The sequence below is a fragment of the Barbus barbus genome (genome assembly GCF_936440315.1).
Source record: "Barbus barbus genome assembly, chromosome: 20".
NCBI classification, from domain to species: Eukaryota; Metazoa; Chordata; class Actinopteri; order Cypriniformes; family Cyprinidae; genus Barbus; species Barbus barbus.
The window spans coordinates 19670819-19697393 of record NC_136748.1 but is presented as its reverse complement, the minus strand read 5'-3'; the positions used below and the strand labels follow the sequence as shown (position 1 = coordinate 19697393).

General features: G+C 36.9%; 1 protein-coding gene across 1 annotated transcript; it reads left to right on the top strand.

The window, feature by feature from the left end:
• The first annotated feature begins 127 nt into the window (after window positions 1-127).
• Window positions 128-26117, top strand: LOC306885893 (kinesin-like protein KIF20B). Its single transcript, XM_079442698.1, has 34 exons — window positions 128-217; window positions 515-628; window positions 733-822; window positions 1013-1132; window positions 1357-1495; window positions 2145-2329; window positions 3229-3280; window positions 3394-3606; window positions 4184-4295; window positions 4403-4474; window positions 4560-4706; window positions 4786-4942; window positions 6242-6496; window positions 6741-6880; window positions 6986-7115; window positions 7234-7441; window positions 7865-7914; window positions 10155-10274; window positions 10408-10543; window positions 11281-12244; window positions 13261-13399; window positions 13510-13632; window positions 13732-13792; window positions 13933-14058; window positions 14527-14645; window positions 14738-14893; window positions 14971-15147; window positions 16215-16349; window positions 16959-17048; window positions 18792-19004; window positions 23514-23588; window positions 23861-23948; window positions 24037-24173; window positions 24792-26117. Exons 2-34 carry the CDS (start codon window positions 521-523, stop codon window positions 24867-24869), a joined length of 5115 nt encoding a protein of 1704 aa, XP_079298824.1. The 5' UTR covers window positions 128-217; window positions 515-520; the 3' UTR covers window positions 24870-26117.
• Window positions 26118-26575: the final 458 nt, after the last annotated feature.

The window sequence follows — 26575 nt, the reverse complement described above, 5'->3', positions numbered from 1 at the left end:
AAGATGCAAGACAGTCTCTGGTTGCGAGTCAAAAAAACTACAGTCCACCTCACGTGCACGAGCACTCGCTCCCAGCAGCCTTTGCGGTTGCTCCCGCTTATCCGATTGGTGGAATTTGAAAATAAGTACGCGCGACAGTTTGGGAGATGAAGCAACACTAAAAAACACAGCAGCGGAGTTAAAAACAATATAACACACATTATCCACTCCCAGCCCTGTAAGTCAATCAAGTTATGTTGTTGTAATGAGCGTGTTTTGCTGTCCTGTTCTTATTGTACGTTTGTCAGTTCGGGTGGGTGTTAATGTAATTTTTGTGTTTGTCAGATTGACTTATAAAATATGTAAAATTGTGTAATTGTCTGTTAAACTGAACATAAGATCATACAATTGACAAAATGCTAAAATAAATAGGACCTGTGTTATTACCATCAGATGTGATTAAAGGGTTGTCATAGTTATTCTCAGAGGCTGTTATTTCACCCTGCTCTGTTATGTCTTCTCATATGTTTTTTAGAGTATTATGATGGAGTCAGGACTAAAGGATGATACGGCAAGACCGGAGATGATAGCTGTGGAAGATTTAAGAAGAAATCTGTCCTCAGATTTCAGCGAGTGTTCAGATTTCCAGGTAAGCTGGCCATGAACAATACTACAGGATTAAGTGTGATTTTTACATTGTGATTAATAAAATGACCAACAGAAATGTTTTGAGCCTTGATGTTTCTTTTGAAGGACCCGTCTGACCTGGAGAAGGAACATTTGAAGGTGTATCTTAGGATAAGACCATTTTCATCAGCTGAGATTGAGAATGAAGAATCACAGGTGAAAATAAGGAATAAATGGTTCAGGGGTACTGCACATATTGAAGCACCCTAAAATGCAGACCCTCGTGTACAATTTTTTTATAGGGTTAGGAAAAATATTTTAAAGAGAAAATGCCCCTGAAAATCTGTTTCAAATATTGCCTCCAAGTAAAATGATTAGTCTGTGCCTTCTCTCTGTGTTTTTGAAGGACTGTGTAGCCATTCAGCCTCCAGAGACTGTGCTCCTCAAAGCTCCACAATCATCTCTTTCTGCCAGACTCAGTGATAAATCAGTGCCAGTTACAGCTCAACGTTTCCGGTTTTCACAGGCAAGCAGACCCATCAGCACAAACCGTCTAGATTGTGACTGATTACGCGAGCCAGTAGTTTCCCCTATTTAACCATTCTGAAGAATCTTCAAATTTGTCTTTTTTTTGGCTAATTTTTCTACTGTTCGAGGTCAAATGTTGTGCTCTGTCTCGAGTCATGCACATAACTTGGATTTGTATGACAGATTATTCACAAAGTGATATTAACATTGTGGTATTTTTAGGTTTATGGTCCAGACACTACACAGGAGGAGATGTTTGATGGCACAGTGAAGGGTCTTGTGAGGGATGTGCTTGAAGGACAAAACTCTCTGGTCTTTACATATGGTATCACTAATGCTGGGAAGACCTTCACTTTTTTAGGTTTGTATATTTTGTTTTTCTTATTGTATTAATAGACTGAATTATTTTCTTTTGTAGCTGGCATAATGCCACAAATGTTGTCAATGGAGCTTAAAAGTCAACGTGTTAATGCTCCACAATCCATTTTAATTTGAGCAAGAAACAAAAGTTGTTTCCGAGGCAAAAAGTTGTTATATTTCAATGAAAGATTACAAACTTTTTTTTTTCTCTGAAGAAGAACACAATAAATGCCAGGAATGTGTAGTAGGGTCAGTAAATTAAGGTCAGTTTCAATCAGACCAAACATGTAAAAGAGTCTGTGTTAATTCAGAAGTAGAGATGGATCATTTGTTCCGCATCAAAAATGAAAAGAAGGGCAAGAAGGTCTATCCATTTTCTCCAGGGGTTCTATCCATTGGTTGTCAATTGAATGGAGGCAGATCTGAGTGTGTGTGTGTGTGGTGACATTTTGATTAATACTTACAAGGTCAAAAAATTTATGAACACAGCATGCATAAACAAATCATTCATAATAAGATAATGCATAATTAAGATGCATTTACACAATACAAAGCTTGAATTTCCATGCTGTGCTGACTTTAACAGTGATTTGCTTTTGTACAATATTCAAATTCAAGAATTATGTTCTGATGGTGTTTTGATGTATTAGGTCCGGATACTGATTTAGGCATCTTGCCTCGTTCCCTCAACATGATCTTCAGTAGTCTGGATGGTCACATCTTCACCCAGATGTGCCTAAAACCCCAGAGGTGCCGGGATTTCATCCGGCTCACCAAAGATCAGCAAAATGAGGAAGCAGTTTCCAAACGCAACCTGTTAAAGCTTTTTAAAGAGGTACTGTATGTCCAGAGATGGGTTGCTTACAAATTGTAGTCAGTTACTGATTCCAAATTATATGACAAAAATTGTAGTTAGTAACATAATCCAATACATTACACATTTAAGGTAATCCAATCGGACTACTTTTAGTTTACTTTTGAACTATATCTTGTTTTTTTTTTTTACATTTGATTTAAATAGGATAATATGTACCATATGTTATTACGTCAAGGTTTCCCAGACTGGGTTTGTGAAGGAACTGCAGGGGGTTTATGAGTTTAATAAAAAGCTAATAATTAATTAAATCATAAAAATGTTAAAATAAAACTTAAATTAAATGAATCAATAAAACGCCTACTAAAAAAAATTAATATTTGTTTACCTACATGTCATGAGACCTTAATCAAAGTCAGAGAACCATTAACATGCAAATGTGATGCTTTATTATTAAAATATTTATTTTAAAATCTCAGGGGTACGTCAAATAAAAATACATGGTAAAATAACCAACTGTAATTCAAATAAAAATGAATGTGTTCATCAGTAGTAGATGCAATGTTGAAACACTTCTTAAACCTGAAATGCAGCAGTCAAATGCAGTGTAGCGACCTGACTAATAACTGATCTCTGTGTGAATGTCCACAAAGCTGTACGACTTTCTGAATGTATATATGTGGTAGGCTATTTTAGAAAGGAAAGTTTAAAAGATGAAAAAGGAATTAGGGAGAATCAGTAAATTATTGCTAAATATGTAATCATGTAAGCCATTAAAAATGTAATTGTAGTCTGATTATTACGAGTATTTTAAAATTACAAGTACTTAATTTTTGTGAACTGTGCATGTCATAGTGAGTTGAACAACTTTTCAGGGCAGTTTCATTTGACTCAATCTTTAGTTTTTGTCTTCTCTTTAGACTGATGCACAGAAGAGTACATCTTGCCATAGCTCGAAGTCTGATCTTGAAGGTAAAGAGATTTTCTTTTTTTTATTATTGTTTGTTTTATTTACATCTTGTGCTTGGCAGTCTGTTTATATATTGTTTGTCTGGCTGACCCATAACTTTCTGGTTGCCTGTTAGATGGTTCCACTCTAAGTGATGTAAGCTCTGCAGTGAATGAGAGGAGCTTAGCTGTGGATATGGACACACACACCAAGTTTTCTATTTGGGTCTCATTCTGTGAGATCTACAATGAGAACATCCACGATTTGCTAGAACAGCATTCAAACAATGCTTCACGGAGAACCAACCTCCGTCTTTGTCAGGATGTCAAAGGAAACGCATTCATCAAAGGTAAACGAGCATCTATTTATGTAATTGGCTATTTATTCTATCATTAAATTGTTACAATGTGTACGATGAACCTGATGGCTCATCGAAGCAAAAGCTGAACCCTGATGTTTTAAAGTTTTGCATGTAACAACAAAAATAATGCATGTCGTAAGGCTGCATTTATATATGCATTTCTCTTTTATGCATTTGACAGATGATTTTATCCAGTGTGGCTTGATTGCATTCAAGTTATATATTTTATCGGTTCAGGCATTCCCTGAGAATCAAACCCATGATGACCTTGGTGTTGCTAGAACAATATGCTGTTTGAGCTGGAGGAGTGAGATTACACTGCAATATTTCTTCATTAAATCATTCCAAAGAGCAATTATATTTCATTTGTAATTACTGAAGTGACTTCTGGGTTTTTTTTCTTGGGAAAATGTGTAATAGCTAAAACTGGCCAGGTGCTGGTGCTAGAGCAACAAGAAAAAATGTAGCAATGATAGCATTTCCATGTGTTAAGAGTGATTCAGTCAGTTCATTTAAGGTGCTGAATCAGATTGTGTCTTTGCTCATAACGGTTTTTGTTTTCTAGATCTGAGATGGGTGCAGGTGAGCAGTGCTGATGAAGCCTTAAAAGTGATGAAACTGGGCAAAAGGAACCAGAGCATCTCCAGCACTAAACTCAACCTGCTCTCCAGCAGGAGGTACACTATACAAATTCTCTAACTTCCTGCTGTTTATCCTTTTTAACACAGTGGTTGTTGTATGCATATGTAATTCTGACTTCATGTCTTCTTTGGCTGATTTTTAGCCACAGTATTTTCTCTGTCCGGATTCTGAAGGTGGAAGATGTGGGAATACCCAGAGTGGAGTCAGTTAGCGAGTGAGTCTGTGTATCCTTATCTGAGTTCTCTAAAGGTTGCGATGTGTTTCAGAATGGTTTGTAAAAGTATGTACTCTGGTTCAAGACTGGCACTGTGTGATCTGGCCGGATCGGAGCGATGTGCTAAAACACAAAATAAAGGTGAAAGGCTGAAAGAGGCAGGAAACATCAACACCTCTCTACTCAGCCTGGGAAAATGCATCAATGCACTGAGAAATAACCACCAGGCCAGGTATACAATTTATTTTTATTTTTTTATATTTTTTCCCCCTTTTCTTTGTCCTTTAAATACTCTTATTTTGTCCTTTCAGACAGCACGTTCCATTCAGAGAGAGTAAACTCACTCACTATCTGCAGGGATACTTTACTGGCCGGGGTAAAGCCTGTATGATTGTAAACATTAACCAGTGCGCCTCCATGTATGATGAGACGCTCAACGTGCTCAAATTCTCTGCTGTAGCTCAAAAGGTGTGTAGTTTCCTAATATGGCTGCATCTCAGGGTAAGATCACTCAAAAATTAAAATTATCATCAATTACTCAGCCTCATGCCATTCATCTTTGTATATTTAGTGTAACCTGAGATATTTTTAAAGAAAGCTGAGGGATTTCTGTCTCTTACATGGATGCAAACACCTCACCTTTTGGTGAAAACTCACCCTTTTGAGATCAAAATAGGTCACCTACAAGATTTGTGTAGATCCAATGAGAAAGGTTTTTTTTTGGGGGGGGGGGCTCTTTTTACAGTACCATTAGTATCAATTTATATCTGTACCCGCTTGTAGTCAACCACTTTTAAACGCTCCTGTGTGTTTGTGTGCTCTGGTTTCTAATTACAAAACCACGTTTATTTACATGTTTTTGCAGCGTTGAGTATTGTAGCCAATCACAGGCATCTCTGTTGAAAGCAATGTAGGTTCATCAGAAGAATCCCCTCTGAACTAATTTTTTGTTGTCGTAAGTTTACAGAGTTCTAGACGCTTGCAGATTTATCTAATATAATCAGAGAGAGACAAAACGTATACGCGGTGTAAATAAGAGATTGATTGTGTTGTTAGTCATTGATTTATCAGGAGTTTTCACGCGAGTAAGCTCGGTCAGTTGCGCTATAAGAGCTTTGTTCTGTTTCTCTAGAATCTCTACATAATCCATTGACAATTTGAAGGGGGGTTGCGTGTCTTTGTTACCCTTTTCACCCATGATGTGTTTGCATCTCTGCTCTTATCTATTCCACCAAAACTGTGATGCTTCAAAAACTTAATAAAAAGATTGTAAAATAAATCCAAATGAAATCCTTGTTTCAATCCATGGTTTAATTTGTGTTGATCAATGTTTGCATGTGAATAAAATCCTAAATCTATGTATTATATACAATATATATCTTTAGAAGAATTAGATTCAACTTCTCAATTCTGATTGGTTATTTTAACAATGCGTTTATGAACTTTAAGCATCAAAGTTTCAGTGAGATGGACTTTCAATGGAGGGACCGAAATGTGTCAGGTTTCACTAAAAAAAAGTTTATTTGTATTTCAAAGATGAATGAAATTCTTATGGGTTTAGGCACAACATGAGTGTGAGTAATTGATGACAGTTTATATTTTCCTACATTTTTCGACCATTTAATTGTTTTCCCGTCATAGGTTTCTTGACATTGCTCAAACTGCTGAAATTTTTTTTTTTTATTATTATTTTTTTTTTTGCTATAATGCTAAATGTTTTTTGTTTTTTTTTCGGAGCTGTGTTATGGATGGTTTTGTGTTTTTCAGGTGGTGGTTCTCACCACTAAGAGTGTTCCAGTGGTGGTGAAAAGGAGTGCCAGAGAGGTGTCCTTCATTATCAACAACGTTGATCGTCGGGAAATGCGGCGCAGCTCGCTGGTACGATGGGACCCGAGCCTTGAGGATGTCCAGGAAGATTCTGACACTGAGGAGGATGAAGAGGAAAGTGAAATGGAGGACACCATTCTGGATGCTGAGGAAGAGGGGAAAGAGACTGTGCTGCTCGATAGGGGGGTTTATGAGGTGAGATCTGGCATCTTACACCATAAGTCACATCTATAGTCATTTTAGTTTTTTTCCTAATCAGCCAGCTTTAAGTGTCACACAAGACATTTTAACTGTTTTAATGTTTTTTTTTCATTCACTTAGGACAGACAAATATTGATGCGTTTATAAATATTTTTTTATATTGTTGCTGTATGTTTTTAAGTTTGCATAACACTGAGGTTTTTGCGTCAGCATGGCTGTTTTGTACTTGTATGTAAAGGCCCAGCTGCAGTTTATAGAGGAGATTCAGCAGCAGTTGAGGAAGGAGAAAGCCAAACACTTAGCTCTCGAGGCACGTGTTCGAGATGAAGTTACAAAAGAATTCTCAGAGCTGATTTCACAGATGCAGGAAGATTACAGGTCAGAGATCACAGGCCCTGTTTTCAATTGTGTGTAATTAAAAGCTAATTACAGGTCATGCTATATGATGACCCAAACTGCTTTCTTTTTTTCCTTCTATTTTAGTGAGCGCATATCTAGAGAGCGGGAACTGATAGAGGAACGTTGTGAACGGAGACTGGAGATTCTTAAAAACCTGGTGGGAAAAACAGCTGTGGAGGATGACAGCATTAATTCAGCTGCAACCAAATCAGAGGTACAGATATGCTAGATATTCAGGTTGTACTATACTTACTAAAAGCTTTCTTTAAAAGGTGATCTTATGTTTTTGTTAATGCTCAATTGTAGTGGTGAATTTGTGTGTGTGTGTGTAGGAAGAGAACCATGTCTCTCTAGACATCATTCTTGACTCTATGAGCAGTGACCTGGCTGGAATCAGACAGGATGTCCAGGCTGCCCAGTCCTGCTTGGTGACCTCTGACCGTAAAGTCTCTGTGACGCTGCTAGACCTTGAGAAAAAGGTCACTGAACTTTCAGAACTGCTCAGTGAAACTCAGAATCAGCTGTCACTCAAGACACAGGGTGAGAAACGATCGACTGCAGATAAGCAGACCCACAGCAAATATGCCCTTGCACAGAAATGTTTTGTGCTTCCCTTCTCCCTTGAATGTTATTTCTTTTCTCTTTTTTTTTTTTTTTGCTGTTAGGGTTCCCCCTATTCTGGAAAAATTTAATTAGTACTTTTCCAGTATCTCTATTTTTTTTTTTTTTTTTTCAGTTATTTTAGTATTTCTTCAGATAGAAATTGCTTTTTGTGAGACCAAAGCATTTCCATGGAAAACTCATGGAAATTATTTGGCCAGAAAGTGTGGGAACCCTGTATTATGAGACACCAATGCTTTTGCAATAGGACTATAACCACATACACTTGCTTAGTGTTCACACGCCACCGTAGCAGGCTTCCTAATCACTTGATCTAACACCAAGCCCCATACTCCCTCACAGAGCTGGAAACCCAGGGCAGACTGTCAGATGAACTGGAGGAGGTGAAGAAGGTAAAACAGCCACTGTAACAGGCTTCTGCCATTTTAACACTTAGTATGAGGACCAGACTCGCAGCATTTCTACATAGGCAAGCTCCACATTTTTTCTCTTTAGAAACTGTAAAAATGTAGTTGAAGTAGAGGTGTGCGATATGACGATTTTTGATCGTGGACGATAAAAATGTCTCCACGATCTGCTTTTGAAGAAATATCGTAGTATCGTGCTACAGCGCACATTGTTAAATACAGTTCTGGTCTCCGTCTCTATATACTGTACAACACGACATACAGCAGTAGAGTTACTCTGACAGGACACTGCACTTATTCGCGATCGATCGCAAAAGTACATTATTTGCACACAAGCCTTGCTGGTTAAATGTTTAATTCGCGCGCTGGTCTGATGTGCGCTTTTTCTGAGCGCAAACACCTGAAGCATGCGCACTAAAATGCAGGGACGTGCACAGGGGGGTTGCTCAGGTTGCCCTGGCAACTGCCCATATGCCCTTTTCGACTCACGTTGCCCTTCCGAGGAAAAAAAAAACAACATCGTACAATGGATGCAGATTTTCACGTAGGCCTAGATTAATAATAATAATAATAAAAAAAAAATCGAAAAGCCTCATTCACTTCTATTCGGGCACCGAAAGTGAAAGTCAGTAGGGGAAGGGCAAACTCTGTTTACGTGGCTGCTGCAGCGCTGCACGTGACGGGCACCTGAGCTGAGCCTGCATGAGCGGGCGCGAGATTGTCGCGGTTGTCGGGTGAGGTGTCTCATATGGAGCGATTTTTGTGCCGATATTTATCAAACGAATCCAGTGTTTTGCAAATAAACACAATCTGCTTTGCAAAGAAAAACTCAACTTTCAAACAAACGCAAAGTGATTTTCAAATACAAAACTCTATTTGAGAGAAAATGCAGAGGTGTGGACAAATATATGTATTGTGTGTTACAACTGTGAAACTCATTTGCCTTTTTATGAGGAAACTTGGCTTGATTTTGTCACAAATGCGACAGGCTGATTTTCTCACACGTGAGCGGGCAGATTTTCTCACATGTGAGCAAATTTCTTTTACAAAACAGCAGATGGCGCTGTCGGTCAATTTATGCTAGTCTCCCGAGACCTGAAACACCTCTTTACCTTTTCAGACCAATATGAGTGGGGAACAGGTGAGTTTCTGTCTTACTAGATCTATAATTAACCATTTAGATATAGATTTTCACAAAGTGACCCTACTACAGTGTCATTGAAATTCACAACAAGTGCTGTAAAGTTGTTAACATAATTGATGTAGGGATTTTCATGACTCAAGTCATGTTTTTCTGTGTTATTATTAGTAGTAGTTAAGGTGATTGAGTGCTGTATTTCAGTGTTTTACTTCTTTGTGTATATATATTTTAATAAAGACCCTGTTATTCTCAGTCCTTCATATAGCCCGTGAGTTGTTTTTTTTTTTGGGGGGGTGCCCTTTTTTCAGGTCAGAGCAACTGCCCCTCAAAATTCCTGTGCACGTCCCTGCTAAAATACCTGTCTAACAGCGCCTGATTACTTAACTAAATTATCTTTTGCGCTAATACTGTCAAAACACGCAAGGTTTACATACAGACTCAGTTGGTTATCTCTAAAATGAAAGTAAATAGTTAAGAGAGAAACAGATGCTTGCCTGTCTATTAGATGCGTGCAGGTCTTAAAGGGACAGGACACTAAACATGCTGTCGACTGTCATTAAAAGGATAGTTCACCCTAAAATTTACTCACTCACATGTTGTCCCAAACCTCTATTAATTTATTGTGCTGAACCCAACATAAGATATTTTGAAGAATGAGGTTAACCAAACAGTTGCTGGTACACATTGACTTTGATAGCAGGAAAGAAAAATCCTATGGAAGTCACTGTGGACCAGCAACTGATTGGTTTTCCACCTTCTTCAAAATAGCATTTATGCACTGTTTGTTTTATGTGTAACTTTGTTCTTATTTTTTAATAAGAAAGATAAAATAATGACAAATTTTTATCTTTGCCCACTTTGGCCTAAATATCTGCCATGTCTTTTTTTTGTTTTTTGTTACCTTGAAAGGCTTTGTCTTTCTAGTTTGGCTGTGATGCTCAGACAACTTGTAAAACCAAAATAGTAAAACCAACATGACATAGAATCATGATATTTCTAATAAAAAAAAAAATTGTGATATGTTTTTTTTTTTCCATATCGCCCACCCCTAAGTTGAAGTTGTGGCTTGTTCTTCTGATTGTAGGCTCTGGAGAGCCACAAGCAAAGGGAATGGGAGCTGAGTGAAATGTGCAGACAAAAGGATGAGATGGTTTTTAAACTCCAGACAGCTCTTGACCAACATGTTGAAAAAACAGCTCAGGATGTGAGTATGAACATCTAGAGATTTGTTTTCAAATGTCCATAATAATTGGATGTACACTGCCATTCAAAGATTTGGTCTCAACGTTTTTATTTACCATGTCTTTTTTTTTTTTTTTTTTTTTGCGGATTTCCAGAGAGCTCTAATTGACTCCATCAAAAAGGAGATCATCCATCTTAAATGCAATTGTACCTGCTCAGAGCAGCGGCCTGAAACCAGAAAGCGGCGTCAGGAAGGGGAGGGGCTTGATGGACAGCCCCCTCTCAAGAAAGGTACAGACTCCGCCCCAGGTGCTGAAAAGTGCCTCCCAGCTTTTGTCACAACCAGAGCTGGCCGAGAGAATCGGGCCAAAGGACGACGATACCTTCACGGTCTAAAAAGGCTCTCAAACATAAAGAAATGATCGTTATAAATATGTTTTAGAAAAAGTTACCACAGTGCATAAGACCTGTATTTCAAAGTACTTCTGTGAAGTGTACTGTTTTTATGAACGCAACTGAATAAAGAAGTGTATTTATTTTACACATGGAGAACGCTGCACAAAATAAAAAGCACTATAAATTATAAAAGGGGGGTAAATACCAATAAAAAAGGATGCTTGACTTTTATATATTGAAAAAAAGAGTAACAGGAATGTTGTTTTAGTGTTAAAGCATCCCACACACATGAGGTGCTTCCTGAGTATGAATAGGAGGCTTTCAGGCTGAGTGATTCCCCTCTTTCATCTTCAGAATGAAATCAAATTGAAAATTAATTCTATGCCCAATGTGCAAGTAAAGACTAGTGCATTTTAGATTAAATTAATTACTTGCTTTGTTGCCAGGACAGTAGCAATAATTTTGAAATGCCTGGTTGTACCAAACTAATTTAAATCATGAAACAATTTTTAAATTAAATCAATTTATATTAAACACACACAAATATTGCATGTCACACTGGCAGATCATTAATATAAAAATTTATATATATAAATATGTTAAGTCTTTCTAAAGTTCTCCATTCTTTATAGGTCCCCTGGAGGACTCAAAAGTCCAAGATGATGTTCCAGATAATGGATGTCAAGACTCCGCCCTTCTTGAGGTCAAAGGTCAGCTGGAATGTTGCCTTGCTGAATCCAAACAAAAAGACAAGCAGATCACAGATCTGGAGCAGGAATGCCACTCATTAAAAGTTTGCATTCAGGATCTGAAGTTTAAATTGGAAGAAAGTGTTTCACAGGAACATATTCTGCAAGAGAAGCTACATCAGACATCCTTGGAAACTAAATCAATGGTAACAGCAGTGGATTGCAGCAATTTGAAGGTAGAAGTTGTGTCCAATTATAGTAACACTACAGAACATTTAAAAGGTTCTTCTCAAGAACTGGCTGCTTCCAAATTACAAATGGTTAAGCAAGATCACGAAATGGGAGAGAAGAACAAACACATCTTGACTCTTAAACAGGAAATTACACTACTGCAATGGGAAGCAGAAACCTCCAGAAACACATTAGCTGACTATGATGACCTCAAAAAAGTCAACTCTGACCTGCAGGCTGAGGTGACAACCCTTCGTGGGGTCAAAGCTGAACTAGAGGAGAAGGTCAGATGCCTTGAGAAAGAGAAGGAAGAGAGAAACACAGTGCATCTGTCTAAAGAGGAGGTGCTTGGAGATAGGGAGGTGGGGCTGACGAACCCTAACTCTCTTGGATCTAAAAACAGGGAGACCCATAGCAAAATAAACATCACAATGTCTGAAAAGGAAGCTGAACTGGCACAGAGGGAGAACGCCCTAGCGTCAAAGGAGGCTCAGCTCTTAGTGCTGCAGAAGAAGCTGAAGGAAGCGCAGGAGCGTCTGGAGGAGGAGGAGACGCAAGCTGTGCAGGAAGCACGCAGGAGGGAGGTAGAGAGGAGGAGAGAGCTGCTGGCTGTGGCAGAGGAGGCCATCGCTCAGAAAGATGCAGAGCTGCAGAAGAGACAAGAAGAGATCGACCGGTCAGTTATGTTCCTCTTACAATTACAATGCTGTGTCCTAAAACACAAGTTACATTAAACCACCATACAAAATCTGTTTATTTTTGTAGCGTGTCAAGCACATTCACTATTTTTCTTTTTTCATATGTATTTTTAATACACTACCATTCAGTGGTTGAAATAAATGAGTACTTTTATTCAGCAAGGATCCATTAAAATGATCAAAAGTGAGTTCAAGTAAATGCTTTTCTTTTGATGTATTTAACAAAGAAACCTGGTTTCCACAAAAACATTAATTTGACTGTGAAATGGAAAAATTTATAATTATCATTTTGTGTTTAGTCAATTCACTTGTGCTCAATCCTTTTGTTTAGAAGTGAATGGCTGTTTAATGTTGATTCTTTATAAAACAAAGCTTGTTTTTGGTGTGAACTTGAGTATTAGCAGCTTTTCTATAAGCATTGATGATTTTCTTGAAAGCATCAAACTGCTTGAGAAATGTTATTACTTTTTCCCTCTAATGAATTTTCTTGCTTTATTTGTCAAAGATATTGCACAAGATTGCTGCTTTTGTTGGATCAATGATTATCTCACACAGAAGGACATTGATTTATTTTAGCAGCCTGGAAGGCTTTTTATTGTCTCTTCTTACTGAATAAGCACTAAAAGGCAAGTATATTTGTAATTGAGATTGTGTGTAGTGCATTTTGTCAGAATAATGGTCATGTCTTTAAGGCTTTAGCACAATCCAGTAATAGCAAATGAAATGCATATTTGCTGAAGTGAAAAGAAAACTAATTTTACACGTACTCAAACATCACTGAAAAAAGATCAATTTGGAAATGACAAAAGGTAAAGATAAACACTTCTCTTGATTGACCAAGCAGACATGGTTTAATGATGCAGATAACCTCAAATTTGCCCAAATACTGCCCAATTAATCGGACCCCATTTATCAATGCTTTTGCCTCAGATTTATTGTTTCTTTTAGTTTTTTTGGTATTCATTCTATGTGCATGTGACTTTTCATCACTCAGGTTAAAGGAGGAGATTAAAACGAGCGAGTGTAAGTTGAACAGTATGGCTGTTGATCTGCACAGAAGGGAAGATGATTCATCTGATCTTCGGGAAAAACTCTGTGACTCAAAGAAACAGATTCAGCAGGTCCAGAAAGAGGTGAGAACTCACTGTGTTTCAAACGTCTTTACCGTCTGGGCCAAAATGTGTCCCAAGTTTATATTGAATCTGACTGCCATTGGCTTGTGCTACAACTCCTTATGACTTAGATCTCCTCCATGCGGGACGCTGAGAAATCTCTACGAATGAAGCTCAGTGATGTAGAAAAGACTAAAGCACAGCTCCAAAATGAGATCGCCAACAGGGACCGCACCATCAACCAGCTGAAAGCTGTAATCACCGCCTAGCAATGAATAACTAAAACCACAAAGAGAGAAACATTAATTGACACTGTCATGTGAACTAATTACTTTCTCTTTGTTCTAAAACAGGAACGATCTTCTGAATCGAAATCAGATAAGAATCTGCTGCTCTATCAGAAAGCATGTAATGGTAGGATATATGTTGTTTAATTGCCTGTGTCTGCACAAGTGTGTGCAGTAAGGGGTGTCTTTTATTTATTGTCAAGTGTTTAATTAAATGCGTGGCAATAAACAGTAAAGCATGTTAATGTTTGTTGATGGTTTCCATAGATTTGCAAGAGCGCGATCATGTTATTGAAGACATGCGTTTGGCTCTGACAGAACAGGAGGAAACACAGACAGAGCTGGACCTGGAGCTGGACAACAGAGAGGCTCAGATAAATGAGCTCACTCAGGGTACAAGATCACATGGAGAATATTGCATTCATAATACTTTAATGTACTGTAAAGCATTTAATAGTAATATCATACATTTTATATATATATATATATATATATATATATATATATATATATATTTGATGAAAGTATTGCAGGGTTTTGCTGTCTAACATAACATAAATTGAAAAAATAAATACAAACTACGGTATGTAACAAGTTTAATAAAAAAAAAAAACATTTGGTATGTCCCCATTTTGCTTTATTCACTTTATGTTCTCTGGAGTGATTTGCTCTCTTGTTCTTTAAAAGGAAAAAAATCTGTACGAAGGAGTTCATATGATTATAGGCACATATGTACTTATTTCTTAGTGACCAAAAATAAGTACAGAATTTTACGCATGAACATCTTTTTGGCTTTAAAACCATTAAAATGAAAAGTCTTTATATTTAAATAATTTATAACCTCACTCTATTTATTTCCAGAATTGATGAAGTTGAGAGAATTGCAACCTGAACAGAAGAACAGGAGAGATTCCAGATCAAGCTCTGATGACGTTTTACAGGCCAGACAACAGACCACTCAGGCTCAGGAGAGCTTAAAGGTCTGATGTCTAAAAAAAATTTTTTCTCTTCAGCTGTAAGAGAAATGTGTGCTCATTGTCTTTGTTTGGTTCTTCGGGGTTCATGTTTGTAGCTGGTAAATGAAAAGCACCAGGCAGAGCGCAAGAAGTGGATGGAGGAGAAGTTGGTTCTGATTGGTCAGGCTAAAGAGGCTGAGGAGAGAAGGAACCAGGACATGAGGCGATACGCTGATGATCGAGAACGGCATGCTCGCCAACAGGCCGAAATGGTAAATAGCAGTGTGTGTTCAGACACTAAATATATTTTTAGTTTAAGAGAGAATGACTGTTGATTTGTGTCAATTAGGAGTCTCTTGCCGCACGTCTTGCTGCTCGTGAGGAAGAGATGGAAAGCTGGAGAAAAGAGAGAGATGCACTCGTCTCTGCTCTGGAGGTTCAGCTGAAAAAGCTTATCATGTCCAATGCAGAGAAAGACCAACAGATCAAGATCCTACAGTCCAGAAACACCTCCCAGGCACCAGAGGTCAGTCTAGTGTCTGTTACAAACTCATGCTACACTACCTACTAGAAAATAACATTTTAATTGATCAAGTGACAGTAAAGCCATTTAAAAATTGTCAAATAAATGCTGTTCTTTTGAATTTTCTACTTATCAAAGCATCCTGAAAAAAGTATCACAGTTTCCACTTACCACAAAAATATTAAGTAGGACAACCATTTTCAACATTCATACAACCATTGATCATAATAAGAAATGTTTCTTGACCATTAAATCAAGATCAGGTAATCAGATTTCAAACCTAATTGAAACCAGTAGATGCATCAGCCAATCATTGCACATAATGGGGTGGGCAATAAGCAAAGAATGTCACTATGTTCTTACAAATTTTGGTTGATGATAACATTTATTGTAATATACACATTTTTATGGAAATATTTTATTTTAATGTTATGTACATTGCAATAAAACATCTTTCATGTATCTGTTCAGCATGTATTTTTTAAAAGAACATTACTGTAAAATTATTTGAGATAAAAGCATTATTAATTCATATGTTGTTCGGTAATTCTTGCGGTAATTCATTGTGGCAGTACAGGTGCATTTTGGAAAGTGTGATAGCAGTGTCGTCATTGTTCAGTGGCACTGAATACTTCATTCTGATTGGTTGACAGACATTGTAAGGGTTAATTTAGTCCTGATTTGTTTACTGCATTAGTGTCAAATTAGCAGAACTTCAAAGAGCCATACAGCTCTTTTGAAGCAAACAAATCTAATAAAAATGACATACAATTCAGAAATTGTTTTTAGCTGAACTAAAGCTGACTGGGACCACTCTCCAGCCAAAAAATATAATTATGGAGACCTAGTAATGTAGCTTATGTGACTATAAGACATGTATGTGTCATGTATACACACAGGTCCCTATTGTCAACAATAGCCTTGCTTCTGAAAATATACATTATTTTTAAACCATGCACATTAAATAGCTGTATTACCACCAGATTGTTTGCTGTGTTGTTCTACAGTTCATTTCTTCATCAATTTTACCCTACATGAAGTGTTGTTTTAACATTTTGTCCCTGTCTCAGGAGGTCACTGAGGACAACAGGACCGAGACACTGCAGGCAGAGCTGGCTGCAAAGGAGGCAGAGATCCAGAAACTAAAGGAACACCTCCGTGTCAGCATTATAGACAGCAGCCTTCACAAAAACTCATCTACCCAGGTGTTTTATTACTGCCATTCATCCGTTACCTTGGATGATTCATTAGAGTCCGCGTATGACAAATATAATCGCTGTCAAAAGCCCAAGATTGTAATTTGAAGTGACTTTACTCTGAATGTTCTCAAAAAGCATTTTGGCATTTGTACTAAACACACTGCTGAGTGACCTTGTCCTTCAAACGGTTATTTATATATATATATATATATATATATATATATATATACCTCATTTTATATCACTATATATATATATATATATATATATATATATATATATATATATATACATACATACCTGAGCTGAGTTCTCTGTCTACTAGGAGAAACTGCGAGTCATATGAGTAGAGCTTTTATATAGATTCTGTTATATTCGGTAGAATAACCCTTTATTTATTTTCACTTGTTTGTACATCAGGATGCTTTCCAAAGAATTCCCAACACTGCCTGCTTTGTACACATGCATTCATTCAGGCAGTTCTTAGTATTTATTTGTACCAACCTGAGGTGATGTGTTGTTTATTAGACATACTGTAGCTGTTTATTAAATTGAGTTTCTGATTAGATGTTGAGTGAGGAATGTTGATTGACTGTCTCTGAATTGCTGTGCTAGACAATGGAAGCAGAATTATCTGACACGAAGCCTCTGAACACCAGTACACTTAAACACACAAGCAGAGCCAGAGGATCTGTCACCAGTCAGGTAAAACAAAAATGCATCTTATTTATCATTTAATTGTAAAATTGTCAATCACTTTCTGTTGCTTGCTTTTAACTTGTATTCTTTTAGATGGCATTTAGTTTTGTGCAGCAGTAGATGCAACACACAAGTGCATATTCATCATCTCTCTTAGTTTTTAACAATAGATAAACACCACAAGGGAAAGTTGTTATGCTGACACTAATGGTATAATGAATTAATGATTTAGATTATTATTAATATATTATCGTTCACCGTTAATTCATTTTCATTCCTATTAGATTAATGTTTGTTTAGACCGCAGTAATTTAAAACTGATTAATTATATATGTATTAGTATGTGAAAAATGTGTAAAAACTAGTAACGGTACACGTATTCGTACTAAACAATTTCGGTATGGGTCTTACGGTTTGGTATGCATGTGTCCCAAACAAACACAGCATTGTTTTAACCACTGAATGAGTGAAACTTAATTGGAAACTTCCAGTTTTATATGTTACTTTTGATAAGAAGTGTCATCTTTGAAATTGTCAATTTTTTCAGAAACTTCAAACAATAATGCCATTTTCACTCTCTCAGATGTTGCACGACAGATCAAACGGCCACACAGAGAGGGCGTTATCATCTCTTCCTCTTTACTACTAGTTTTAATGTGAAATAAACTTGAATGAACAACTCATGCCTCACGTAATCGCTCAATCAGTGTTTCAACCGTGGAAAGACATCAACAAAATAGCTTGTAGACAATGTCACGTAGCATTTAATTTAGCTCAGGCAAGTCATTAGTGTCCACCGCTGGTTAGTTTCCAGAAGAAATTAAGTGCAGAGAAGAGCATTTCGCGAAATATTAGACTGTATACTCATATTTTACTTTACCTCTTAGTTTTTTTTAGTGGGAAAAAAAAAACAACCTTTGTTTTCTTTCCTTAACCTCTCCCTGTCTACCTAGTACTTATGCTGCATTCACGTGCTATCAGAATTATCGTAAATACGAGTTTCCTAGTCGGAAATTGGCCATATAAGGCCGTTCATTTATTTATGATTTATGCAGCATTACTCTGAACAATGCCTGAAACTTTGTATTAGTGATGTATTAATTATTTAATGTATGTTAAATGCATGTTATGTAATAAGATTTGACAGCCACTGTGTAAATGAATATATTTCAACAACAAATAGAAATTTTATCATTTAGAAGTTAATTTAAAAACTATTTACATGTTTATATACAATGTTTTTTGTTTTGAGTGTTAATTATATTTCAAAAGAAATATTAATTAAATATAGTTTGGGCTCTGTTGTTAATTGTAACCTTATAGTAATGTAAAAGAGCTCCCTATAGTTAGTTTAGAGCAGAAGCTGAGGTTGATTTTTATCCCTATATATAATTTAATTTATTTAAAGAAATAGTCATTTGTTCACAATACCACTGTTTAACAAAAAATAAATAAATTTAGTTTTTCCCCCCTGCTGTAACAAAACCATACCGAACCGTGATGTCAAAACCGAGATCCATACCGATCTGACATGTTTACTGTTTAAAATGTTGGGGTCAGTAGGATTTCTAATATCTAATCTCTAGTATTTTACAGTTGTGTCACCTCTTGTCTCATTAAATGAATTTGTTGCTTTTGATGCATTTGCTGATTTTTGATTAAAAGCATCTACTTTCTGAATATGTGCGCACATTTCTCAGCCCATTGATTATGATAATCAAGTTAATAATAATGATCTTTATATCACAGAGTTCATCCGGTAGCTGTCCGCTGGTGCTAGATTCATCAGAGATCTCCACGGAAACAGGCAGACGTTCCAGGTTTCCGCGGCCCGAGCTGGAAATTTCCTTCAGCCCTCTGCAGCCGGATCGGTTCGCTCTTAAGCGGCAGGGTGAAGACTCTGCCGTTACTGTAAAAATCTCCCGACCCACACGTAAAAGGAAGAGCGGAGAGATGGAGAAGGTGAGAAATGAAATGGATGGAGGGGGTTTAGAAAATGGTTTTCAATTCACACAAATTAGAATGGAGTACTGTGACTGGAATGACCTTCAATCATCTTGTGCTTGAGCTGTATGTCTAATCTTTTCAATGTTTAGCCTTAGAATTATGGGAAATTGACTAGATTTAGAATCATGGGAATTTGACTTGTTCAGATTTATCACACAGTTTTCAGTACTTTTCCTCCCCTTCAGTTGATTATTATACAGTTATTATTGATATTCTTCATAAAACCAGCAGACCATCTGCTGCTGACCTAATTTGCACAGCCAGCAGCCCTTTAATTGTCCTAATTAGGCATTAACAAGGCTCTAATTTTCCTCACTTACGCTTAACGATCAGTGTTCATTGTGCATGGGCAGCAAAATGGCAGTCCTATTAAGCATGTAGTTCTGTGTGTGAGAATATATTTATATGTGTGCGTGTGGTTGAGCGTGTCTTGGCCTAACCTCTCACACTCTTCTCCAGACAACAAAAAAACTTGCGGACACTTGTTTTGAGAGCAATAACAATAATTATAAAATACACAGTAGGTTTATAGATTTCTAAAGGCTGTTTATGGAAGTTTAATTGAATTGTTCAGACAAAGGGATTACAGATGCACAAATTCAAATCTACCATAAATGCCGACTAAACAGGGTGTTAACATTTTATTAAATTACACTTTATAAGGGTAGCTATGCACTTAAGACTCTCTAGTCTGGGTAGGTCTTGCTATTCTCTATTCTCAACAGTGTCACGCTTCCCCATGCTTTGTAGCTGCTAATTGTTGGAGACTTTTGTAATTGAATGGAACAAACTATTTTTAATGGCGCTTCTGCTCACTTGAAGAGGAAAGGAGGCAGGAGCAGCGTGGTGAAAAAGAAAGCTTTCTCTGAACCCAGTGCTCAGGTACCCTCTTCCTGTTTAATCCTACCACAGCTCTTCCACCTTCAGGACTCCTAATGGTCTGGACTCTCAGACACTCAGGGTCACGTTAATTTCCTCAGGTTATCCCACTGAGCTGGATATTGGATGTATAAATCCATAAATTGTGAAATAACTTTATTGTTTATTTTGGCCCTCTCTAAATATTTTTTCTTCACACTAAATCAATTTGGGCAAGTCTGTATGATGGAGGTGTTCCATTAAAGTGCCCCTATTATGCCTTTTCGAATATTACCTTTCATGCAGTGTGTCATGTAGCAGTATGTGAACATAAACTTTCTGCAAAGTTGTGAAGCCGAAAGTGCACGATATATAAACTTATTGTCTATCAAAAAAAGAGTCGGCTCACAATCGCCTAAACGGGTCGCTAGGATTTGGAATCTTAGTCTGTTACGGCTGTACGTCACGAAGTAACACATTTGCGCTGTATGCGGTAGACCAATCGCAAAAGGACTGTGCCATCTGACCAATCACAGCAGCGATGGCTCACAGAAAGGAGGGGTTTAGAGAAACTGATTCTTTGAACTGCTTTGTACGAGTCGTTTAGGAATCATTTAGAAATTAGGTCAAATTAAAGCTATTTTTTTTTTTTTCTGTTTGTATATAGTTTAAATGTAAGTTTTCCTTTGATGGCAAAGCTGAATATTCAGCAGCAATTTCTCCAGTCTTCATATCAGTGTCACATGATCCTTCAGAAACATTTCTTTTTAAAACAGTTGTGCTGATTTTTGTGGAAACTGTGATTCGCTAACGAATAGGAAGTTCAGAAGAACAACATTTATTTGGAGGGGGAAAAAACATTTCTTGTAAAGGATGATGTAATGCATCATTGCGGAATAGAAGTATCAATTTCTTACTGAGCCCAAACTTTTGAATGGTAGTGTATATAGTCATTGTTTTTATCTATTCTTAGTGGTAGTGCTGATTCCAGTTCGTGTAATAAAGATCACAGCAATAATAAATAACAATAGATGTGAAAGAGTGTTACCATTGGGATACATCAAGATGCTCTCCTCAAAAAGTGGATGCAGCTTTCAGACAGGAAGTCCTTTACAGTCCATTGCTAACTGAAATTAGGTCTGGCTCTATTCTGAGATGTAATCACCCACTTATTTACAATCCAGTTTATTCCTTATGTGTAAAATCTACTTCATTCTCATTGAATATTCTTTTTTACTCTGAAATTTGTCCCATTACGAAAGTAAAGTTTGCCTATGCTGTTTCATGTTGACTTTATAGGATCTGTTTTAGCTTCCAGACTCATTTACTAAAAGCAAAACGTGACCTAGCTTACACCTCTTTAATCGAAGTTTAAAATACAGAAATGAAATCCTACCAGTAGCCTTATTAACCCTTTAAAGTCCCTAATGAAGTTTTTGTGACCATTTCATCCAGGCCATTTGGTTAGAGGTACTGATGGTGGAAATGCAGCTTATGAGTCATTATCCCACAAGCCTTTGATGCATCAAAGAAATAAAAACCTTTCTATCAAGGTGGGTGTGTAAATGGATTGGGTTTTGCTATATGGTTTTGCAGATCCATTAGGTTGATATTTCATGTAAGAGCAGTCCATGGCATTTGTATCTACATGATGCATAACCGACAAAGGCTTTGGGAGATAATGCTCTGTAGAATTTAAAATAGACCCATAATTCATCATTCACTCTTCAGATCCTCAAGATCATGACTTTTCACATTTAATTGGGAGGAAATCATTGTGATCGTGCAATACCTTCACCCTCAACACCTTTGAATTATTGTAATTACACTTTCCCATTTCATGGCAGGAAAACACCAGCACCTGACTGTAGAACAAGCCATCATTCTTGATCTCTCACGCGTTTCCCTCAGATACGATTGAATGGTGAATGACTTGGCAGGTTCCTGGAAGTCAGGGCATTAGTCTTGCTTTAATGTGAGCTTGCAAGTCAGAGAGTGGTATAGTATCTCACCTCCCAACACTAGAAACAGCAGGTGACAGATGTGACAGACAGAGATCCGCCCTGTTTAGACTGGCGGGGGTTACGAGCATGACATTGGCTGTCACATGCAATGTCACAGGTGTGATCTTGTTGTCTAGAGAGAGAGAGAGAGATAGCGACAGTAAGGGTGTGATGGAGTGAAAACGCAGAGAGGTTGGTGTGAGAGAGACAAGAAGAAACTGAAAATGATGAGTCACTGGAGAGACTAAGAACGCTTTCAGACTGAATCATTTATTTATTCTGCAGATGTGATTTTTTTTTTTCATGTATTATTTGTTTATTTATATGTGTGTGTAGAGAGAGATTGAGAGGGATATGGCAGATGTTCTGTTGTCTTATTAATGATTTAATGCACTGCACTCTCTTGGCACTAGATCTGTCAACTAATCCTCAGGGCACTGTTTCCAGCTGACCTGAAACCAATTTGTGTTTTGTTAGGATTAAAGATTCAAATCAGAGACTCAGACATGCAGTGCTGTCAGTGTTTCTCCATATGCATTTAACATATAATTAGCAATTCTACGTTTGCTTGTTGGTCAGAATATAAGCAGAGGGACTGTTAACCACTGCGTCTGGGTAACTGTTCTTTTCCTTGTCTAGTTGATCATCATAACATCCATCACATCTTATCTGACCAATCACAGCCAAGCATTCAGATTCTACGAAGGCCTGTTTCACTGTCTGCATTGTGTGAACTGCACATGCCATATTATGTGGTTACAGCATTCATGCTAAACTCTTATTTACATGCTGCGATTGGCACATACAAACCTTTTGTTCAGTAAATCTGACTGAATTCAGACAATTTAAGCAATTTATAGCTACACTTTGGAGTTTAGGTCCAATGTAGACTTGTTACCATTCAAAAGTTTGGGATTGGTAAGATTTTTTTTTTTTTAGTCTCTAGGCTCACAAAGGCTGCATGTAAAATGTAATTTATTCATGTGATTAATTTCAGCAGCCCTTACTCCAGTCTTCTGTGTCACATGATCTTCAGAAATCATTCTAATATGCTGAATTGATGCTCAAAAAACATTTATTTTTATTATAGATGTTGAAAACATTTGGAAATCGCGAGAAGTTTTTCAGGGTCATAGAAACAACAGCATTTATTTACAAACATTGGTAACATTATAAATGTCTTTACTGTCACTTTTTGACAGTTTAATGCTTCTCTGCTGAATAAAAGTAATTTCTTTTTTTTTTTTTTTTTTTTATCTGACCCCAAACATTTGAACAATAGATATATTTCATGTAAATTGTTTGTTTTTTATGGCCCACTTCCAATAACCATTTTATAATATAAAATAATAGGCTTTGTTTAGATACATTTTCAATCTTGTAAGCCAGGAATCACTTCGTTTTCTGCACAGAGTTGTAGGTCGGTTACAAATCAGGAACACTATTCGTGTGAAAGCACAATACAAACCTGTTGTTGTAGCTTTTGCTTTGCTCTGTTTGCAGACACTCAATGTGTGAAACAGGCCTAAAAGAAACCAAAACATTAATGTTAGCCTTCCGAACTCTGAAATATGTTTACTCTTGCACTTTTGTCATTCCTCAGGGTGGGGTGGAAAGTGAGAACATCAGGAATACAAGGAGTAGAATGACTCCTCGCCTAACGCCTCATCAGGAAGAGGTGAGTAACCACATTCTAATACTCAAGCACTAAGTAAATTTATCAAAAAAAAGAAAAAATGTCTTCATAAGGAAATCGATCTCACAGTTTGATACTGAAATTCTTGTTTAGATTAATTAAGAGATGGAATAAGGTAGAAATTAAGAGAAAGTGGCTCATAGTCACTGCATCGCACACACACTCAAAGAGTGTGAATGAGAGAGTCGTGAATACTGATCATAGCAGTGAGTGATGAACACTGTTCTCATTCTTCTCTGCCCTCTAATGCCCAGGATTCAAACCAAAAAGGAAAAAAAGACAAAACCATACAGAAGATTGGAGACTTTCTTCAGGGCTCTCCTACCTTTCTTGGAAGTAAAGGTCTGGAAAAAACATTCTATAATTATTACCCTTTTGCTAGACTCGGCCATCTTATTTGTCTGACTATTACATGCTTTCTTTGTTTCAGCAAAGAGGATCATGGGATTGATGAGCGGAAAGTCCCCTGATGGTGGGGCGATGTCTCTAAAACTCAAATCCAAACGTGACAAACGAAAACACGACAGACCAGAGATCTCCTCCCCAATGGACATACCAGCCCATCAGGTACTGTACTGGTAAACTTACACTAGTGTTCCAAATTTTGTGGTCTGTAAAATTTTTCTTGTGTTTTTGAAAGAAGTCCTATATGGTCACCAAGGCTGCATTTATTTGATTGCAAATACAGTAAATCAGCAATAATGTGAAATTTTACAATTCAAAATAAGTATTTTCTATTTTAATATATTTAAAAATATCATTTATTCTCGTGATGGCAAAGCTGAATTTTCAGCAGCCATTACTCCAGTCTTCAGTTCACATGATCCTTAAGAAATCATTCTGATGTGTTGGATTTGGTGCTTCAGAAACATTTCTTCTTCTTATCAATATTGAACACAGTTTTGATTTTTTTTGTAATAACTGATCTTTTTTTTTCTTTAGGATTCTTTGATAAATAAAAGCTCAAAAGAACAGCATTTATTCAAAACAGTCTCACACTCACTCTTGATCAATTTAATGCATCCTTATTAAATATAAGAATTCATTTCTAAAAAGAAAAAAACTCTTACTGACACACAACCTTTGAAAAGTAGTGTACTTTACGCTGTCAATGTGTACAATGAACTTCAACCTAAAATGACATTAACGTTCTTAGTAACAGTTGACATTTGACCTTTCTTGTAGATCATTGGCCGGAATCCAGAGAAGAAAGAAAGTGAACACCTTATCAAGAAACGTCTTCGCTCTAGAATTGTGAAATAATCTGGAGGGAAATGTGTTTTTATTCTGTGTTTTGTATCTTCTTTTTTTTTTTTTTTTTTTTTATCAACTCATAATTTTTTTTTTTCTTTTAATCTGATGCACTTTTCATCTACAATATCTATTATGTATTAGTTAAATTCTCTTTACTTTTTAGCAAATATGGCACATAATATATTATCCTGGAAATGAACTAACACTAGTGCCGCTTTTAATGGCAAGTTGAGATGAACAGTTTTCATAAGCTCATGTATGGAAGAATTAACTAATTTTTGCTGCTCAAGTTAGAATGGAAGTTGAGAAATCACTACTGCACATTTCTGACACAAGCTGTACGTTTAATCCACGGTTATTCGTTTACATTGTGCTTATGCTGCCCTGTATTTAAATGCAAAACTGTTGTTTCCCCCAACCACTTTCTTCTTTTCAAGCTATAAAAATGCACACACACACACAAAATATAGCACAAAGTAAAAGTTTATGGGTTATTGTGATTTTTAATTTTTCATCCCACTTGTCAACCTTCTTTTGTTCTTGTGTGTATCACCCTGTCACAAACCATTAATATGTGCCATTCACATGATAAAGACTCTCCATTACCATGTCAGTAAAACTGTGCCAGATGCCTAATGACACCAAATGACTATTCGTTTGAATTACTGAACAAATGCTTTATGTAACAGAAGGGTAATTGAATTTCCCAATTGCAACGCGTGGCCTTGTACCCTTATCTAATTTTGCGTAAAAGGAGTGAGGGGAAGGGTGAGGAATTGGGAACAAGCCTATGTCTTTGTTGGCACTGAATGAGAGGATGTGAACGGGGTGGATACTTGCAATGATGAATCACGGTTTTGATAGTGTTGAAAGTGTGCATGTGGTGAAGACAAAATGGAGGAGTGAAAACCGACCATGTGAGGAGGAGGAATAAGGAGAGATGAAGAGAAAGAAAAAAAAAATACAAATGAACGACGTTCAGCCCAGCTGTGCTTGTGCAGGTCTTTGTAGTGCAATTTTCCTCTGATTTCATAGTTGTGAATAATAATTGTTTTGCACGTGCATGATGTACATATCGATGTTTATGTGCTTCCCAGGTAATGTAGGGTCATGAGACAAACCATATCATAGTACTGAGACTGCTCTCATTAGAGTTACAAACGACCTGCTTTTATCATCTGATCGTGGTTGCATCTCTCTATTAGTACTACTGGATCTTAGAGCTGTGTTTGACACTATCGACCACAATATTCTTTTAAAGAAAACAATAAAACAAATTACCAAAACCCATTGGACATGATTATAACAACATCAGAAATAACAGAGCTCATTACAAATCTCAAATCAAAGAAAGCATGTGGACAAGACAACATCAGTAATGAAATGCTCAAACTCAGCAGCCCTTACATAATTCAAGCTCTGGCAAAATTATTCAATCTGATTTTATCCTCTGGTGACTTCCCTGAGACCTGGTCTGAAGGACTGATCACTCCTATATATAAAAAAGGAGATAAATTCGATCCCAGTAATTACCGTGGTATTTGTGTGGGCAGTAACCTAGCTAAGATTTTCTGCAATATAATAAACAACCGCATAGTGACATTCCTTACAAGACGCAACATCCTAAATAAATCACAAATTGGCTTTTTACCAAAACAACGTACATCCGACCACATCTATTCTCTCCACACTCTAATTAACAAAAATCTAAAGGG

Bases quoted from the DNA above. Each gene is read 5' to 3' on its own strand.
- LOC306885893 (XM_079442698.1), top strand. From the start codon at position 521: ATGATGGAGTCAGGACTAAAGGATGATACGGCAAGACCGGAGATGATA. The intron at 6,881-6,985 runs GTCAGAGATCAC...CTTCTATTTTAG, and splicing joins CAGATGCAGGAAGATTACAG to TGAGCGCATATCTAGAGAGC. The intron at 19,005-23,513 runs GTGAGAAATGAA...GTCATTCCTCAG, and splicing joins AGAGCGGAGAGATGGAGAAG to GGTGGGGTGGAAAGTGAGAA.